Below are 21,642 nucleotides of genomic sequence, written 5' to 3'. Positions count from 1 at the left end.
TTCTTCTTCTTCTTCTTCTTCTTCTTCTTCTTCTTCTTCTTCTTCTTGTGCTGCCTGTGTATGCATAGGTGTAGGGCCATCCCCTGAAGCATGGGCATCCTATCAGTGGTGTGGGGCACCCCTAAAGAAAACTCCCCCCCTCCAGCCATCATCCATCAGTAGTTCTTCAGTTAGGGATCGGGCCTGGTGAGCCCTTTCCAGTCCATACTGCAGTATTGACTACTGGTTTGATCTTGTGCAGGTCTTGTGCAGGCAACAACAGCTGTTGGGAGATCATGAGCACTGTGATCCTTTCATATCCAAAAGGCACTACTTCACAGCAGTCCTCCCCAACCTTTGGCTCTTACAATCTTTCTATCCCCTCTTTCTCATTGCTCCTTAAGCCTTAGGGCACAGGGAGTTATAAAGATGTCCTATTTATTGCTAAGCACACCACAGTTATTTATTCTGTGTACTTTGACCAATTGTGCATCTCAGTCTTAACCTCCATCTACTGCAAAAGGTAACTTCTCTGATGAGGGACAGGGGATGCACTAATCTAGGATAAGTATTTAGATGGATCTCTTTTTAATGTGCTTATTTCCTTAAGACAGTCCACCATGTGTACTACAAACATGTACTTATAAGTGCCAAGGTCTTGGTTTAGCATATGGCTGTCTTTTGCCAGTCAACTGTTCAAAAGCTTTCCCTGAGCCAGGTCCAATGGTGCATGCCTTTAATACCAGTGCTCAGGAGGCAGAGGCAGACTGAGATCTATGAGGTTGAGGTCAGCCTGGTTTACAGAGGTTGTTGCAGGCCAACTGGAGCTTCAGGGAAATCCTGTGTTTCTAAAAAAGCTTTTCCAGGTTCATAGTCAGAATCAAACTGTTTTCCCTGTATGTGGTAATTTTTTTTACATATTTATTAAATGTGCATGTTATTGTGGAAAATATGTCTAATAAAATTTTGTAGCCTTCAAGGACCCAACACTTAAAACAGATTCACATCTATTTATTGGATTGAATTAAAATTTATTCTGTGGGAAGTCAGGATAATAGTTTTTAATGAAAACAGAATGTTTAGATGCATTTAGAAACTCCCAGAATAAGCCTGAAGACTTTCCCTGATGGTGCTATGCTGTGTCCTAGGAAACAAAATAGCAAAGATAGCACCCTCCCTTTTTCTACCATCCCAGTTCCCAACTAAATGCACACAATGTATAATTTCTTATGTATCACTGCACCATTCACACAAAGGCTTATTTTCCTTGACAAGTTGGCCTTTTGAGTTTTTTTTTAAGGTAAAAAGTATCTCTCGACATCTGAATGTTGCATACACTGTATTTGTGTTTGAAGCCTGTTGGGTCCAGTGTAATACAGTCCTGGAATGTAACTCCTCCCCCACCCCAAAGCACAGGGTCTGCTTTATTTAACACAGCTGCACAGCTGAGCATGGGGTCAGGTACACATAGCAAATAGGTCATATATATATATGTATATATACATACACACATACATACATATATATATATATGTATGTGTATATGTATTTACAGTGAAATTGAGAATCCTAATACTAACTTTTCCAATGGCAGTTGCAGCTGAATTTATTAGATTTTTAAAACTTCCACATACAAGATGAGATGACTTTGGTTTTTCAGGGACTCAGACAATTTTCGCTTGTAGAATTTTTCCTAGAGTTTAATGAAACACAAGGTGGGAAGCCTTTGCAGCTTCATGGAATTACTGAGCTCCATACAGCAGATGTCTGCCTGCTGAGCTTACCTTCATCATGTCTACTTCTTAGCCTTTTACTTGAAACCATGTTATTTCATGTTTTTAAGAACTGCTGGCTTACCATTATGATTATTATCACTGGGTTAGTAGGAGATTAAAGACCTAAACTGTGGACTGGAGGGAATACGTGTGACTTCTGTAGACATGCAGCAGTGGGAACATGAAGAGCTTTGGTGTATTTCCTGATACAACAACATTGGATGTTTTCATATCAGACTTAGAAGAGTCTACAGCAATCGATAGTTAGGGCACAGCTGTAAATCAGGGTAGCAAACAGATTCTGACATTTTAAAAGAGAATGCACAGTAAGAGTTTAATCAGCACATGAAGAAAGGTTCCTTTTCAGAAAGATCCCTCAATTAGTCTATATCAAGATCCAGTCTTTAAAGTGATAGGTTCTGTAAAAGTTTAAGCCTCACCCTCTCACTGTGTGACCTTCTGTGCATGCTCTCTGGCCCTCATTTATTCTAAATGTCCTGGAAGGTTCTACAGAGAATGTCTCTATCACTTTCTAAACTTATTTGAAGGACACTACTAGATAAATGAGACATCGGTTATCTAGTATTCGGTGTCTAATGAGCTGGCACTTATTAACAAAACAAATAACATGATTTAGTGGCTATCAGTTTAGCATGAGGATGGTGAATAGAACTGTGAGGAAAGAAGTCAGGTAGAAGTAAGTTCTCCACATTAAGTGCTTACAGAGTTCTAGGTACTCTACTGTGTGCTAAGGATTTTTGGAATGAATGATGAAAATTGGATCCTGGATCATCTCAGAGTCACATAAAAGAACCAGGCTTGTTGAAGGCCTTCTATTTGCTAAGAAAAATTCTTTACATGCTCATGAAGTAAGAATTGTGTTTTTTAAAAATTTATTTTTATTTGATGTCTATGAGTGTTTTGTCTGCATATGTTAGTACACCACATACATGCAGTACCTGTGGAGGCCAGGAGAGAGCATTGGGTCCCCCTGGAAACTGGCAGAACCAGCTAGTGCTCTTAAATGCTGAGCCAACTCTCCAGTCCTAAGACTTAAGAACATGGTTCTTTTTTATTTTGATTTTTTGAGACAGGATCTTCTTGTATTCTCAGCTCACCTGGAACTCGTTATGAAGACAAGGCTGGCTTCCTGATCTTACAGAGACTCTCCTGCCTCCCAAGTGCTGGGTTTAAGGCATGCACCACCACACGCTCTTAAGAACATTGTTCTTTCTTATAATTTTATTTTTTAACATTTTATTTCTTATTTTTATTTTATCTGTATAAGTGTATTACCTGCATGTGTATAAGTGCACTCATATCAATGCACGTGGAAGTCAGAGGGCATCAAATCCCCTGGAACTGGAGTTACATACTGGTTGTTAGTTGCCATGTGGGTGCTGGGATGGAACCCAGATCCTCTACAAGAGAAGCATATAAATGCATGTGTCCTGCAATGCCCATAGAGGTCAGAAGAGGGCATTGGATTCCCTTGAACTGGAGTTATGGACAGTTGTTAGTTGCCATGTGGGTGTTGGGAATCAAACTCAGGTCCTCTGCAAGAGCAGCCAGTGCTCTTAACTGCTGAGCCGTCTCTTTGGTCCTCATTTCTATTATTTTTTAAATTTTTATTTTTAATTGAATTTTACAATTTTCATATACTATAGTTTGATGGTATTTAGATTCCCTCCCCTATCCACATCTCCCATGCTGCCCCCCTCCAATTTTAATGAACTTTCTCTCTCCGTCCACTGGGCCCACCCCTGTAAGACTCTGGCTTTCCCCCTTTCAGTAGCCATCAGTTGCTAAAAATTCCTTAGGTTGGATTGAGATTCTTACCTACTTCTCCATGTCTGTGCTGGGATTTTGCCTGGTTTGGCTTGCATAGGACATGTACATGCTGTTGCTATCACTCATATTGTTCACATGAGTAACTGACCATCTGCCTGGGAGACTCTTTTCTCGTGGTAACCCACCCCTCTAGCTCCTACAATCTTTCCACCTCCTCTTCTGCCTTGATCTCCTAGTCTTGGGAGGCAGCGATTTGAAATAGGTGTCCTAATCAAGGATAAGCACTTTGTGGCTTCTTGGTCTCTGCACATTGGCCAATTGTGAGTTTCTGTGTTAATCTGCATAAAGAACTTCTCTGGTGAGAGTTGAAAGATGTATTCATCCCATGCGTAGAGATTACATTGAAGATGTGTCACTTAGGGTTAAATGTCTCATAGAGGCATATTCTCTCTGCATTTGATCAATTCTGGAACTCTGTAATAGTCTCCATCTGCTGCAAAAGGAAGCTTTTTTATGAGGGGTGAAAGATAAACTTGTCTAAATATGAGGTGCATATTTTAAATTTCGATTTATTTATTTTTATTTTATGTGTACTGAGTGTTTTGCCTGCATGTATGTCAATGCACCATGTGCATGCAATACCTGTGAGGGCCAGAAGAGGGCATTAGATCCCCCTGGAACTGGAGTTTTGGACAGTTGTCAGACACCATATGTGGTGCTGGGGAACCAGACCTCAGTCCTCTTCAAGAGCAGCCAGCGTTCTCAACTGCTGACCCATCTCTCCAGCCCTGGTTTTGTGTTTCTTAATCTGAAGTAATGCTATTTCCTCTGGGATTATAGCAACAGAAGTTCCAGGAAAGAGTCTCTCTCGCTCTCGCTCCCCCCCTCCCCCGCCCCAAATAGGGCAGCATCGTGCTTTGTTCTCTTTGAAATTATGGTGTGGTTTATAATTTGAAATGGAAACCCACATTTAAGAGCTAATTTCTGAGTCAATCCATTGCAAGCATAGCTCAAATGCTTGCCAATAGTTAGAAGGCACCTCGGTGCCCTTTCCACCCTTCCCAAGTCCTTCCCCAGACATTGGCATAATGCCTGTGTCTCATCCAGTATTTGTCTTTGATTACTTGTTATTCATTTTACCTCATTAATATTTCAAGATCCTTGCAGTTATTCACTGAAAAGGGCAACACTCACCACCAACCATTCAAAGGTGAACCCACACGAAGTTTCTGAGGAGGTATTTTGAAAGCATGGTATTTCCAGAGTTTGATTTATCTCTATTTCTATTGTGTAGTTTCTTCCCCATTCATCCTGTGGAGCTGTAAGAAAACAGAAGTCGGAGATGCATGGATCTTGACATATAAAGTACACTTTACCAAAGAGACAAAGACAGTGATTTTGATTCATCTATCTTCAAGGCACCTATGAAATAAAGAGGCAGATCCCACTGTAGTGCAGGGCATTGTATAAATGGCAAAACTAATCAGGAGCACAAAGAATTGCTAAGTACTGAGAAGCTCACAAACTATCTTTATAGAATCCAAATGTAATTTGACACATTCTACTTTAACCCCATGTCAGTACCATAGTCTTAAGGTACATTTCCTTAATTAGATAAAATAGAAAACTATATAACAAAGCCTGAAATTTTAAAAATTTTATTATAATTTATTTGTTTTCAAGAAGGTTTAGGTTTACAGTAAGTGTGAGCAGAAGATACATTTCTGTGTGCACATTGCCATGACCTCTACAAACACACGTGGTTTCTCTATTAAAATCCTGCACAAGATTGAAGCATTTGTTACAGTCAATGAACCTACATTCATGAATCATTACCACCCAGTGCACAGCGTGCATTAGGGTTCCCCTAATGGACATTTTATGGATTTGACACATGTGCAGTGACATACAGTATTGAAGTACCATACAGAATTGTTTCACTGTGCTCAAAATCCCATGTCCTGTTATGATTCATTCTTCCTTCACCTGTGATAATCATTGGTCATTTTATTGTCTCTCTATCTAATCATTTCTTTAGAACTTATGGACATTTCTTCAACAAAGGAATGATACAGGAAAGTATACAAAGAAACTGAGGAAGTATTGTGAGAAATTATTTTCATTTTAAAGATTATGAAATAAATATCTATTTTCTACCTGTTCCTTTGAAAAACTTATATACACATTCACGAGCATTTGTGACTAAGCTATAATTTACATCAAATGATAATTCTTTAAATTTTTATTTACTATTTTTTATTTTATGCTTATGAGTGTATTGCCTGCATGTAAGTGTACCCATGTCGTGCAATACATGGAGGTCAGAAGAGGTTGTCAGATACCCTGAAATTGGAGTGATGGGCAGTTGTTAGCAGCCATGTGGGTGCTTGGAATCAAACCTGGGTCCCCTGTAAGAGCAGCCAGCACTCTGAACTGCTAAGCCATCTCTTCAGCCCTATCAAGTAATAATTTATAAATAAAAACTATATAATAACAACCTAAAACATTATATGTATTTAAATGCAATAAATACTTTAAATCATCTCTAGATGACACATAATAGCAAATGTAGTGTAGATGACCTGCAAATAGTTCCTATATTATGGCTTTAGGGACAAATGAAAAGAAAAAGGTTTGTATATGCTCAGCATTGATACAATTTTTTTTCAAATATACTTTATCTGCTTTTGGTTGAATTTGCAGATATGGAACTGAAAGATATTCAAAGTCCACTATATTACTCCAACCCTGTATATTTAGAAGATCCCTATCTGTTAACGTTAGCTATGACAGTATTGCCAAATGGAGTTTTTGGTACAGCACCATCACAATTTTGAACATATTTCATATCATTATTATTTCTATTTTATTTTTAAATTATTATAATTGTTTTGCTTAAATGTTGACTAAACAGTGATCTAGGTGTTAATATCTATGAGGTTTATTAAATTAATTTCCACATTATATATATATATTTGTTTTTTATTTTTATTCATTTTATCCATACTTTTAATACAATATCAGAATAGAGGCTAGAGAAACCCTCTTGCCCATGGTTGAAATCTCAGGGACAATAATGTTTGGAAGTAGAGGACCAAATGAAAAAGACAACTGGAAATCAGATGGCAGAAATGACTTCTCATTTCTCTAAAACTAAGTGATTGAGGGTTCTAAAATATAACATGGGGCAGGGGAGTATGAATCAGCTGGTTAAAATATCTTCATTTTCCATAATAAAAAGGTGTAAAATACAAAGTGACCAAAGCAACAATTCCTATAAATTCACACCTTATTTCACAGTTCTCCAAACTATTAAAATTCTAATAGACAGTATGTCGAACATAAGGAATAAAGGAAAAGTGGCTGTGGAGAATGAAGGGCTACGTCTAAGAAGGAAACTATGCTGTATTTGGGTTTAAAGGGGAAAAAATTAAGACCAAACTCCAAGAAAGGGTCTTGGTACACATAAAAACAGGAAATAAGTGAGGAAAAAGAAAGTTCTAGCTCACATGAGAAACCAAAGTGAACTTTTTCTTCAACTAAAGTATTTAATATTTTAATGAACATCACCCAAATATGGAGGTCTCTTCCTCCTCCTCCTGCCCCTCCTCCTCCTCCTCCTCATTCTTCCTCTACTTTTCCTTCTCCTTCTCATCTTTCTTCTCCATGTTATTTGGATTTATTTATTATTTGGATTTTTGATCTTGCTATGTAACCCTGGCTGGCTTGATACTCCTTACATAACCGAAGATGGCTTCAAGTTCATCACAATCTTCCTGCCTCAGCCTCCTAAATGTGAGGATTACATGTATGTATTATCACACCCAGATGTGCTTTGGAAATTTGTTCAGATTCTGGGCACAACATTTTAGTATAACTGAAATCCCCCCATATAAATTGAAAAACTAAACTAAAACTACATAGGCTATATCTCCAAGAGCACCAAACAAGAATATGTCCCCATTACTAGAGGGGAGCAAACCACTAGGACATGGTAGTAACAACTGTGGAGACAGAAGCTAGAAAACCAATTGTACTTTTGACGGGCCTTGGAACCATAGAAATACACTCCCCAGTGGGTGATCACTGCAAGGACAGGTTGATCAATCTAAGAACAGCAGCAGAGATGGAGAAGGGGCCATGTAGGCCCCAAATCACCAATGTCTTCTCAGAGAAAAGAAAAGGTCCTCAGTTCTGAGGCACTGGGGCGTCTCAGGGATGTTCCCCCATGCTGAGAAGACACCCTTAGGAAAAGAATCCAAATTAAGTGGGAGTATATCCAATACGAGAAACCAGAAAGGAAAGTTAGGTAAAAGTGGGTGTCAACATATATCAAACTTTTGTCCCCCCAGGCCTCAAGGATTATTGCAGAAGAAGGGGCAGAAAGATTTTAAGAGTCAGAGGTGGTAGATGACCACAAGGAAATAGAGTTTTCCAGACAACTGGTCAGTTACTCACATGAATTCACAGCAAAGGTGTCAGCATGCACAAATCCCATGCAAGCTCAAACGAGGAAAAATGCCAGCATAGACATGAGGAAGTGGGTAAGAAGCTCTAACCTCACCTAAGGAAATTGTGGTACTAGATGGCTGCTGGGAGGGGCAGAGACAGTCTCGTTCAAGCATGGGACTCTTAGTAGGTTAACCAGGCCCAGGCTCCAGAGGATGCACCCACACTGAAGGACCTATCTGGGGACACAGAGTAGATTCTACATATATGTGTGTGTGTGTGTGTGTGTGTGTGTGTGTATAAAATTTGTCAGAGAGCAGTAAGATGAGGTGGGGATGGGGAGGGGATCTAAATATCATCAAATTATATTGTATGAAAATCATAAAAAAATCAATTTAAAAAGGTTAAAAAGGGCAAAGAAAAGTGGGTGACAGAAGCAGAGGTCGAACATTCTGAAAGTACCTTGAAAGTGACAGTAAGGGACTCTAGACACACACCAAAGGCCATTTGGAGAAACTAGCCTGGCCAGACTCCCATGGTAAGAATAAAAATGTACTTAAGACTAAGCAATACAAAGCCAATGCAGCAAAATGACCTATAAAACCACAGTGAGAAAAAGCAGAGAATAAAGTAGGATTCTTACAAGAAAGAGAGCATTTTAGCAAGACACTACACAAGATAAAAGCTTTTACTTATTTTCAAAATGAACTGAAAGAAATAAAATGACCTTAACTATGCAGAGCTTTGGAAAGACCGATAATGAGTTAATTGAAGAAGAAAAGATGATTTGTGAAAGATAGATGACACAATTGAAACAATGATTGGAAATAATTTTTAAAAATCACCCTGAGGGGGTGGGGCTGGAGAGATAGCTCAGCAGTTAAGAGCACTGACTGCTCTTGCAAAGGACCTGGGTTCAATTCCCAGCACCCACATGGCTTATATGAACTGTCCTTAACTCCAGCTCCAGGGGAATCCGAAGCCCTCTTCAGACCTCGAGATGACACAATTGAAACAATGATTGGAAATAATTTTTAAAAATCACCCTGAGGGGGTGGGGCTGGAGAGATAGCTCAGCAGTTAAGAGCACTGACTGCTCTTGCAAAGGACCTGGGTTCAATTCCCAGCACCCACATGGCTTATATGAACTGTCCTTAACTCCAGTTCCAGGGGAATCCGAAGCCCTCTTCAGACCTCAGCAGCACTGCAGGACACAGGTGCACTCATATTCAGGCAATACACTAATACATATAAAATAAAAATAGTACATAAAATATTTTTTAAAAGACCACCCCAGGAATGAAGATGAAACTAAGTCTATATAAACATAAAAGCTAATGTATTATGAAACATTTAAAAAGCATAATGAAGGCAGCTGTGTTAGTATGCACAAGACCTGAGCAAGCTCAAGTCAGACAAAATCCCAGCCTGGAGGGTGGCGGTGTGCCCCAAGCCCCAGCCTTTGCTAAGGAACTATTGGCAATTGGCAACTTTTGGGAGAGAGTCCGGTTACTTTAAAGTGTGACCCCAGGTACACCACACTACAGGGGATGGACCCATACCCATGAGTATTCGGGCAACACAAATTAGACTCAATGGGTTTTAAAAAGAAAAAGAGGACAGAAAGTGGGGGGGGGGAGTGTAAGGAGGTGGTGATGGATCTGAGAGGAGATTGGGGGAGGGAGCTTGAATATATTCCAAATAAAGTATATGAATTCTCAAAGAATCAATAAAATATTAAAACAGCAGAACCAGAAAAAAGAACAATGAGGGACATAGTAAAACAAGTAATTTTTAAAATAAGAGATTCAAATACAATGATATATAAAGATATATGATAGAGAACATTGAAGGAAAAAGATTAAAAAATTAGAATAGAACAAATTCTTAGAACCATAATTTAAGAAAAATGCCTTCAAATGAAGTCACTAAAATACATAATGAAAAGTTTTACTGCAAAAATAAGAAAATTGACTGAAGATAGATGACATAAAGCACACTTTTATGAAAGCATTAAGCAAAATCAGCTATAGGAAAAGAAAATGAGACTGTAATTATCAGGGTTTTAGTAGCAATTCTATGTCATAAAATATGGGTAGAGTATATTTAATAAGCTCTAGGGGGAAATGTGAGCTATGGATTTTAAACCCAAGAAAATTAACCTTTTAATATAAAGAAAGAAGGGAAAATTTAGGGTCACACCAAGACCCAGGGAAATGTTCTTTTCTAGAGATTCACCAATAGAACACACTTCAGACTGGACAGGCAGCTGCTAAAGGCTGGTGGTAAGTGTTGATTATTTATATTTAGCTCTAAAATTAAATAATTATAATAAAGAAGGGACACTAATGAATACACATTTTAAACAAATGATACAATACAAATATAAAAATGAATGAGAGACTGTGGCTATGGATAATGAGGTCAGGAAAACAAATACAAAACTTAGCAAAAGTGCTAACAACAACCACTTCACAGGTCTGAACACTGACCCAAGACAACATCAAATTAAGAAAACCTCTTTTTTTTTTTTCTTTTAAAATTATTAGCATCTCAATCAAAACAGTAAGAACCTTCAGCCTTCTTGTTTACAGCTTCTTTTCTGTCTCAGGGTTGGGTCATGGAGAATTATTTTAGAATTGTAGAGCTGGCTACAAAGCACAGCAGTTTTGTTTCTCTCTTTTCTAGAGGCCATTGATACACAATGATCACACACTGATAATCTTTCTAGCTCCAGAACTATATGAGGATCAGTTTCTGTTTAATTGTTCACCCTGTGGTGTTGTGTTAAAACAGCACAAAATGAACCACGCCGGAGGGAGGCCACCTAGACATTTAACATAGACCTCCTGGATATGAGGGTCTTAAGTGCTGAGGTAAGTTGTCCACATACTGTAGACTGACTGGGAAAACACACACATTGGTGGGGCCAGCAGAGACAGCCTCGATCTGTAAAGAACAGTGTTATCATGAGGGCCTAACTCTACTGATGTTGTCTAGTCCCTGTTGCCTCCCAAATGCCCCATCTCTAGACACCAACATGTGAATATTGGAATGAAGTTTCAATATAAGGAGTGGCATTCAAACCCTAGAATTCGTGTAAGACAAATCTGCTTCCAGTAGATTGTCTCAGGGTATTTGTTTGGGGTTTTGTTTTCATTGAGTGGATAATTTCACTGGATGTAGAATTCTTGGTGGACTGCTTTTGCTTTTAGTACTTTAAATAAGTCCTCATGTCCTATTGTTTATGATTAGAAGGACTGTTGATTGTATAATTGGTCCCCTATAAGTGGTGAGTTGTTTTACTTTTTAATTTTTTTTGTCTTTGAGATTTTATATTTTTGTACAAAGTGTGTATTTTGGGGGTCTTATTTCCATCTCTCCCAGTACCCCTCCCATGTCCCACTCCCTCCCAATTTCTTGTCCACTTCTTGTATTATAATTGTTACTTATATGCACATACATTCATAAATACACATACACATATAAGCATATAGACGTCATGAGCCGAGTTCATTAGAGGCTGCTTCTGTGCACCTGTGTTTAGGGCCGTCCATTTGAGGTTAGATGACTGCGCAGGGTGCTAGTCCTTGGAGAAAGCTGACTCTGTTTTGTTTGTTTATTTGTTTTACTCACTTCAACTGCTGCCGCCATAATTTTTTTCCTTCTCTTTGGCTTTGAGGATTATGACTATTTGTCTAGGTAGATCTTTCTCTGTATTTATATTATTTAGGCCTTCTTGAGCTTCTTGGAGGGATCAATTAACTAATGGAAAATATTTTAATAATAAAATATTGGGCAACATTGCACTCATCAGAAGCATTCATATTGTTTCCCTTCCTGCCTGTTATCATTTTAAAAACTGTGTTTTAAGACATGACAGAAGAAGGGGGACTAGTGGAGAAGGAGAAGGGTGTCGGCAGAGGTAGGAAGGGACAAGTGGGGGTAACAAAGGTGAATAGGATCAAAATACATTCTTTACATGTCTGAACATGTCATAATGAACCGATTATTATGGGTAATTAATATATGCTAATAAAACTGTTTAAAAACTTTCTTTTCCATTTTTTGAGTAGTTTTACCAGTGCCTTTATTTTCTTAGAAATCTTAGTGATTTATTTACCACTCTGTGGTATAGCTATATCTTTTTCAACTGGTTCCTGTCCATTGGCTTTGAAGTACAGCCAGGTGTCTTGCATTATTTAAAAGCACTCACACCAACAGCAGCCCAAACCTTTGTCTGAGCACTCACACTCTTCCCATTCCTATTGACCAGTTGCTGCCTTGATACTTGCCGTCCCGATCCCTTGACTCCCACTAACTGCTCTCCTCCCAGCCTGATTTCTTTCTATTCCATAATGCCACCAACACAATTCCTGTTAACTGATCAATACCTTTCATGTGCCTAAATGCAATCCAATAGCCGTTTGTCTTCCCAGAAGCAACAGAACTAATGATGGCTACCTTTATGCAATTATCTTTCTAGGCTTCTATGACCCCCTTCACTCTTGTCTTTTTAACTACTCTTCTGTGTCCTGTGGAGACAGGCCACTTCACTCACCACCACAGACTGGGTTGAAGTGCCATGTTGCTTTTCTTATTTGATTTCTTGGCCTAGATGGTTTCTTTAACTTCTAGAAATTAGTTAGAACCCATATTCAGAAAACTTATAAAAATGTATCTTAACTTGGGCCTCCATGCGATACCAGGGGCCTAGAGCCAGCTGCTTATGTGCCATTACGGCTCAACTTCTTACCTAATTCAAAGGCACACAATCTAATTCAAAATTATTTCTTCACAATCTGATCAGATTCCAGTATCCTCTAACACACTGAGTAAGTCACAGATGCTGAAAACCAAAGCATCATGCTTGGCAGGGCTTTTGATTTCAAACTCCACGAATGTAATATGCCACTGGATCCCACCAAGAAACTCTTAAACATGGCGCTGGTATGGACATTCCTCTCCAATGTCTCTGCTACTCTACTCAGAGCTACCAGTGTGTCTCCCCTCGATTGCTGTTATTACATTATCTTCTAAATGATTTGAACTCACACTATACTCTCTGCTTTTCTTCAACTCATTCCCTGTATTTTATTTAGACTTTAGTCAAAAACATGCATCTTTGAAATGCAAAACAAAAATATTAAACAAAGCAACTCCCTCCAATTAATTTCTATAGTTCTTAATTGCACTAATTGGGCTCTCTAGCTGCGTCTTTAGTTAATTTATCTTCAATCCTTTTGCTCCAACCGTAATTCCTCTAAAATTCCCATGGCTCACACAGCTCCTTTACCACAGAGCCTTTGCATAACCTTTTTGTTACTATAAATTTCTGGGCTCGCCATCTCTCTGTTAACTCCTGCTCCTGCAGAACTTCTCCCGGGAAACTTACCTGAGCTACCAGGACACCCTCTCATATATGCCACTTCCTCAATGCACAAGCACTCCTCACTGTTGCTGCTGGGCATTTGTTTGCTCATTTGGTTGATTCTATCTCTTCATATTGGACTTGGTGATTGAGGCTGGAGCCATTGTGCTTATATCTCACACGCCTGTGTCCCTGGTACCTAACACTGTAGGCTCTTAAATCAGTGTTCTATAAAGATTGCACACTAGAATTTAAGAAAAGCCAGGCTTCAATAACAAATTAGTCTGCAGACAGCTTAATCGCATGTCTAAGACTTAGCTTATTAACATATTTATTTTCCCCCATTGACATTAATGCTCATATTTTAAAAGTAAAATAGTGATAAAGTTAGATTTTACAATATTGTGTCTCTTAGATGCTAGTTTTCATAAGCTGCCAATATTTAGCATTTCTTTCTATATGGTCATGACCTTTCATGATCCTTCCTCTGTTAGAGTGCTGAAGCTAATATATGTTTCCCTTTTAATATAATATTTTAATTAATCCTTTGAGAATTTCATACAATGTATCCTCACAGATCTACTGCCCATACCTCCAACCTCCTGTCCTCTTTTTTTTTTTTTTTTTTTCTTATAACCCACTGAGTCCACTTGGTGTTGCCCATATACTCATGGGGTCATCTGGTGAATCATGGTCAACCTAACAGGAACCAGACCTTTAAAGGAAACTGACTCTCTCTCCTGGAGAAACTATCAACTGTCAATAGCTCCTCAGGTAGGGGTGAGCCCCTCTTCATCCATGCTGGAATGTTGTCTGGCTTAGCCTTGTACAAGTCTTGTACAGGCAACTACAGTTGTTCAACTTTATATTTTCAAGACTAATGTTGCTCCTCTACATTGATACTGTCATCACTCGTGTGTGTGTGTGTGTGTGTGTGTGTGTGTGTGTTGGCAATGGACTCAAAGCCTTCCCCATGCTAGGCAGACACTGTACCACTGAGCTACACCACCAATGCAAGTAATTCTACTTGTAATACCAATACTTCTCTTCCTAGTTCTTCCACTATTCCCATTGCTTCTGATAACATTAACAATCCCTAAGGCTTTTGTTGCCATTTGGGAAATAATAGTATGTTGTACTCTTATACTTTGTCCTCACACTATAAACTTTCACATGCTAAAAATTAAGGAATCTGAAGAACTACAGGTCCAGTAGCATTCAAATTTGGGAAATGCATATATATATATGTTTTTAAAATTATTTATTTTAATTTTATGTGTATGAGTACATTCTCTGCATGTGTGCAAGTACACCCATGGCATGCAATATGCACGGAGGTCAGAAGAAGGCGCTGGATCCCCTGGAACTGGAGTTAAGGATGGTTGTTACAGCCACAATGTAGGTGCTGGGACTCGAACCTGGGTCCTCTGAAAGAGCAACCAGTGCTCTTAACTGCTAAGCCATCTCTCCAACCCCAGGAAATATATAATGATTCAAGGGGTTAACTTGGAGAACTGTTCTTCAAATAACTCAAAAACTCCTACTTTAAGGAGAATTATATCATGTTAAAAATGAAAATGAAGGAAATAGAAAATTGTTTGTTGTGTTTCCATTCCTATCCACAGCTTCAGCACATTAAGACACACAGGGACAAAATACTGTGAATAGAGATCAACCCTTTCTCAACTAAACCCTCAGGGGACAGAAAACCAGGATTTAGATACACACTATTTTGTTGAGAGGGAAGAGTGACTCAGACCACAAGAGAAAGGAAACAGGAAGAGGTAATTAACCCAGCCACCTCAGTGCTCTGGCATTTTTGTATTTAGACTCTTACACATCACTTCAATTTGCACTTTTTTATGTATTTCATATGTGTTTGTACTTCATGTGTGTGCCCTGCTTACTCATCTGGCTTGTAAACATGACTGTCTTACAAAATTTAAAAGGAAAGCTAATAAAAGAGAGGAAAAGAAGCAAGAGTAGACTGCAAGAATAAAGGAGGCAAAGACGACCCTTCATTGGGTAGGGACTTGGCCATGCTGTCAGATGTTGGGCGCACCCTCCAGGTTAAACACCCACTTTAATGCCATACTAAGCTTACATTTTTGTCACGATGAGGCAAAAGGGTTTTTTTTCTGTCTAATTTGCTCTTTTCTATGAGATGCCTTTGTACTAAATCACAATACACACACCCTTTCTCTAACACTGAGGTCACTGATTCTCATTTGAACCAGTCGATTAACAGTAAATCTCAGAAAGAAGATTGGAAATTTTCCAACCACATAAATATGACTTTTTGGTTCTCTGGCTCTTTCGTCTTTAGTAGCTACAACCTTACCTCCCTTGGACTGCCCTCTGTTTTAAGAAACATACTTTTCTTAAAGGCAATACAACTTTCATTCTTGAACAACACTCATTTTCCATTACTGTCCTCATTTGAACCATCACATAATCCTGTTGTCCATAGAGTGCACCTCAGTTGTCCAGAGGCTAGACAGTGGCAGCTTGGTAGGCATAGCAATGAGAGATATAACCATACCACCATTTCTCAGTGGACTGATAATTAAGTCCTTAACGATTTGCTAGCATTATCTGCTGGGGTTGGCACAATGTACCAAAGCTGTGTCTGAAACCAAAGTCAAGGTATATTTGTGCTAAAGTATGACTGCATCCCATTGGGTTCCAGATCAGGCCTCTGTAAAGGGAAGGACGGGCTCATTTTAATAAGGATTGAGAAAGAGTTCCATATGTATTAACATTAATTATTAAAATCAATCATTTACCATACTCTGACCTTTTAATAAGAGTTATGGTAACTGCTTGATGTAGATTAACTTATCTAGATAATGGCACCCATTAAAGAGAAACTCTAAATATCTGTATTTATTACATAAGAAACCTAAAACTTAGAGACCTACAGTGACTGCACTGTGGGAGTGATGATCTCTACAGTAAGTGGCACTTTGAAATGTGAGCATTGAAATGCAGGCTATCTGAACCCAAAGTCCTTGTAGCTAGATGCTGCTCACAATACGTCTTCTGTTTCTCTTCATTTCAACCTCATTCTACCTATCTCATTCTCAACTGCTCTGAAGTTTTGTTTTGCATTATTTTCCAAAAAGAAAGAATACAAGGGAAAATAAGGCATTTTAAGGCAGTAACTGATAGAATCCTGTCCTATGGGGGTGCTTTCCCAATATCATAGTCTAGGAGCAGTAAGAGTTAAGACATGGAGACGAACTGAGAATTCCATACCTGCTGCATGTCAGGGCAGCCCCATGATTGCACCATGACCTTCCTGAGTCATTTTTTTGTTGTTATTTTATTGTATTACCAAGCCATTTCCTTCCTGAGTTTAACACATTCGATTTCCAGTGCACTTTTCGTTGCTGGATTTAATTTTCATTCACTTCCGTGTGTAGAAATGGAAATCATTTACTTTAAGACCTGGTCATTTGGGGCAGGTATTACCATCATCATTTTCCTAATAGGCTCAGAGAACTGATAAGACAGGCCCCATGTCAAATTCATTTTTAGCCAGAATAGAGCTAGAACTTAAACTTAGGCCCCTATATCTGAATGCAGGCTCTTGAAGCATCTGTTGTATAAATGCCAAGTGTTCAATAGCTCCTTTGTCCCAGTTACCTGCCTTCTACTAAATACATCCAAGGTCCTTTAATTCACTCACAAACCTAGTTCGCGTTCCTCATTTTTCACCCCAGTGACTGGCAGCACCGTGCAGGTGTGTGAGTCAGAAATCCACTGTTCCCTTCAGGGTTTCTTCCTCCTTCACTCACATGCCCTTGCCCTATATATACTCAGTGACAGAGTCATGTAGGTTTTATGTCCAGTACATAAAAGTACAATTTTCCTTTCATGCCTACCAACCTACCATCTCTCTGGACACCTTAGATGGTCATCTAACTTATTTCCATTTTCTTCTTCTTGTCCACTTTAAAGCCATTTTCACATTGAAGCCAGGATCATCTTTTATAATATAGATGCAGTCAGGCTACAGATGTCATCCTAATTGTCTTTTGGGAATGATTCCATTTCCATTCTTGAATAAAATTCAAAGACCCGAACATAGTCAACAAAGTCTGACATGATCTGGCCCTTGCTGTACCGCCAGCCTTGTGTATGAATCCACACATTATATCCTACTTGCATGTTCCCATTTCCTCAAACGCTGCACAACACTTCCTGTGGTTATTCTCCCCCTTCTCTGGTTCACTCACAACCCCACCTCTCCTAAATTGCATTCATGGCTACTTGTTCTTCAGTCTCCAATTCAGGTGCTCCCTTCTCAGGGACAACTTCTCTGTTGTCGTCTATGTTCTCTTTTGTAGAACTATTGCTGTTCTTGCTATTAACACTTATCATTGTTGCAACGTTTCATTTATTTGTGGCATTATTTGCTTCATTTCTATCTCCCTTAACGACAATACTTCCTTCCGTTTAATCTTTGCATGCTCAGTGCCAAACCTAAGACATGGTTGGTAAGCAATGTGTATTTGCTGACTGAACGAAAGCTAAATGAAAGCAAGCACTTTCTTTCCTGTACAGGTAATACTCACCAGGTGCCTGAACAAGAAGGTTGTAGACTGTATTCTGGATGCCTTCTGGGTACAGAGTAAAGCTACACTCATACTTTCCACTGAGAGTGGAAGAGACATTTCTTAAGTGCAGAGTCCATTTTGTTGCATTCCCAGGAGTTTCTATGGAAGCCACATGTGACTCACAAGGATGCCCATGGGGACAGTGGAAACCATGTTGAGGATGGTAAATGGCAATTAGCTCTACTTTATCAGTGACCTTAGACCATTGCATCTGTACCAAGAAGCCCTTCTGTGTCTGGCAGGTCAAGTTGACATCAGAACCAGGTGGAGCATAAACACTTTTTCTTGCATTGAGAATTTCTTCCCATACTCCTGGAAAGGAAAGATGTGAGTCGTCAGTTTGTATAATTCACATGAGTGACTTCTTTGAGTTGTGTGTGTGTGTGTGTGTGTATTTAAAATTATTTTTGGTGCACATACAAGATCCAGAATGACTCTTAATTACCCTGGTTACCTTAGGGGTAGAAAGCAGCTTGTGTCTGGTTGATGTAGATAAGGAAGCTCAAGATTCAACAACAATGAGGTCTTCTTTGGGAAAAGTAGAGGAAACTATCCACAACTGAATAATTCTGTCTCTTTGCCCAAAAAGTAAATGAAGGTCCCTGACTACCTGTGAATAAAAGTAAGCCTATTTCGCAGATTTATTTTTATTATTTAAAAAATTATGTGTATGTGTTGAGGGGGTATGTACACATGAGTACAGGCATGCATGGAGGCTAGAGGTGTTGGATTTCCCTGGAGCTGAAGTTGTAAGCCACCTGACATGGGTCCTGGAAACCAAATTAGGGTCCTCTAGAAAAGCAGCAAGCACTCTTAATCGCCAAGCCACCTCCCCAGTCCCATAAAATTAAGCTTATTTAAAAAAGAGACATGACTCAGCAGACAGGATGACAACACTATTCATGCATGTAATAGAGTTGACCACTTTGGGTTATAAATCAACAGCTGCACACAGTGTACACTCGAGGCTTGCTAAGACTACAGAAAGAACTAGTATACAGTAGCGTCTTGTGTTTTTAAGAGTCTTTTACACATGCTGTTCCTCATATACTGTAAGACTGATAGTGTCACCCTTCTTTATTAAAGAAGGAAAGTGAAGTCCTGAGAACTGAAGTGGCTTGCTCAGAGACACACCTGTAGAGAACACGAATTCCCTTCTCAATCACACACATCTACTGTGTTCTTTTAACCTTCACAACTACAAACTGCTTTTCACATTCAGTCTGGCTGAGTAGAGTAAGAAATTTGATATTCCCTCTGTGAGGATGGAAAGGACCTTCATCTCCATGCAGTTAGATCTCCTGAGGAGACAAGAGGAGATGCCTCAGATGGGGATTCCCCAGGGCATCATTTCTACTCAATGCCCTGAAATGAGAGGCATAAAAGGAGATTCTCCCATCAGTAATGTGACTTTACACCATACAGAGCACTTCACATTTTTTCAGCATTGAGTCTTTGATATGTCTTCAGAAATGTTGGCCTCCATTTTAGAATTTACTTGGAATACTATTATAGAAATGATATACTATTGTGAAAAGCCTCCCTGAAGCTCACAAAAGGAAAAGATAAAAAGATGACAAGCTGCTGGGAAGAAACAAGTTTTCAAAGGTACTTGACAAATGGGAATTATTATACTTTTGTGGATGCAAAAAGTTGGGGTAGACAGAGGTTACACTGTTGTGTGTAACTCCCTGTGAGTTACCCTTTTGTAATATGCCTATGATCCTATCTAGAACACCAATTCCAATGTGTCCTTTGATTTGGAAACTCTTAATATCTTCATACAAAGTTAATTCTTAAGACGCTCAGGCTCACTGCAATACACTTGTACTATGGTATTCAGAATCAATCTTTCATTTTTCATTTTTACATAGGCCTTTTAGATTCTGATTCCCACTACTAGAAGGACTCACTTTGGCCTCCAGGGGATGACTTGTATACAACTGAGTAAAAGTGTATGCCTAAACCAGGCATGGTGATGCACGTCTTTAATCCTAGCACTCAGAAGGTATAGGCAGGTGGATCTCTGTGAGACTGAGGCCAGTCTGGTCTCCATAGAGTTCCAGGCCAGATATAGATAGATGATAGATAGATAGAGAGATAGGATGGATAGATATAGATGATATAGATAGAAATAGATAGCTCCAATTCTTAAAACATTGGCATTGGGAAGAGAGATATTTGTTGATTCACAGAGAAAAGAAATTCTTGAGAGAGGCTTAAAGACTGAGCAATGATCTCTGAACCAGGATGTGGGATGTTTTCAGTTGTTTGCAGTTGTTCTGACTATTGTCAGAGAGCATTTCATTCCCAAAAGGCACAATTTCCAACTACTTGAGAACCTTTGAAGAAGGAAAAAGGTGAAAACAGTCCAGAGAGATGGCACAAACCATCCATTCCCTTCTTGGTTTCAGTGCCCATTAGTAAATCTTTCTAGACTCTAGTGCCTGTCTCAGAACTGCCACCTAAATACACAACCAAAAACCTTAGCAATAGTTTGCTCTTTGGTGATTAACAGCAGTAATGAGGCATTTTGAAGGAGCAGAGGCCCCTAAAGCAGCTATCTGCAAAAGAAAAAGATGACCAGAATTCTTACCCCTGAACAACTGTATCTGGATGATGGAATAAACTGCGCAGTATGTCCATTTTCTCCCCATGGTCTCCTGAAGCGCCTACACCAGCATTTCCGTAACAATCACACAAGTCAATTGATGTCTCTAGCTAAGCAAACTCCAGCCACCCTATTCGTGCTCAAAACCCCAACTCTACCACAGGGCTGGGGCCGTTTCTCACTTGGCAAGTCCCCAGGAAGTGAAACACAGACAGGAAAGGAGTGTGGTTCAAGGCAAATATAACCTTCACCAGAACAATACAGAAACTCTTCTCTGAAATCTTGTGTCTCACATTTAAAAAGAATTTTCTGTATCCCAAGATTCTTTCCTTCAGTCTCTGTCAGTCAAGCTGCTTCTAAAATCCAAACAAAGGAAATCATGCAGAGCAGGTCCCTGTGTGCTTTTTATGCATTTCCTTTCAAGAATACAAAATCATTTAGCAAATAGGAGCAACTTTAGCACTGTTTCAGTCCAATCTTAAGATATATTTTCTTTGCAGTATTGCCTCAGGATGAAAGACCAATGATTAGCATATTTAATTTTAATAAACTCTGAAAAATAGCAGGAAGTAATGTCAACTCTCAAACTGGATTTTATTGTCTCTCTTCTTGTAGGGAAATGCATATTTCTTGGGAGAGGAGAAGTGAAGGAGCCTTTTCCCTATCTCCCATCAGCTGATAAACTGAGGTCAGATGGGGATGTCTCTCAATGTCTGGGGGCTTTTTTTTTGGTGATGGTGGAGGAGCTTATCTGTGGCTAAGCCAAAGCCATATAGAACATGGCAGTAATATGTCAGTGAGGGTAGGCCAGGTATTTCTGACAGTGATTTTACCAGAGAGGATTAGGGAACTCAAGTTCTTGAAGGAAGGGTGAGAAGCAGCATGACTGCTCTGGGTTCCTTTCTTCTTTGCAACTGGGAATCCTCGTTAGTCAGTGATGGGGCATATCAGTAAAGCAGTCCAGGAGATGTGTTATAAAGTTCCTGATCTGACAGTTGGTGTCCCTATAGGTTAGGACACGTTCTATGCCTGGAGAAGGGACTT

At 39.2% G+C, this 21,642-nt stretch overlaps 1 protein-coding gene across 5 annotated transcripts in view; it reads right to left on the bottom strand.

Annotated features, from left to right (window-relative positions):
• The window catches only part of Cd96 (CD96 molecule), a 105,602-nt gene extending 84,863 nt beyond the window's left edge, over positions 1-20,739 (bottom strand). For all 5 annotated transcript variants that reach the window (XM_029555246.1, XM_029555247.1, XM_017802817.2 and 2 more), the window contains exons 1-3: positions 20,584-20,739; positions 17,946-18,299; positions 4,740-4,864 (exon numbers count right to left, since the gene is read on the bottom strand). In XM_029555246.1, the coding sequence (XP_029411106.1) occupies positions 4,740-4,864; positions 17,946-18,299; positions 20,584-20,644 (540 nt within the window). In that variant the 5' untranslated portion in view covers positions 20,645-20,739. The remainder of the gene's footprint in view (positions 1-4,739; positions 4,865-17,945; positions 18,300-20,583) is intronic.
• Between the last annotated feature and the right edge of the window lie 903 nt (positions 20,740-21,642).

This window comes from Nannospalax galili, unplaced genomic scaffold (assembly GCF_000622305.1).
Source record: "Nannospalax galili isolate Female #2095 unplaced genomic scaffold, S.galili_v1.0 scaffold626, whole genome shotgun sequence".
NCBI lineage: Eukaryota > Metazoa > Chordata > Mammalia > Rodentia > Spalacidae > Nannospalax > Nannospalax galili.
The sequence above is the reverse complement of the archived record's forward strand: the minus strand, read 5'-3'. Positions and strand labels throughout refer to the sequence as shown.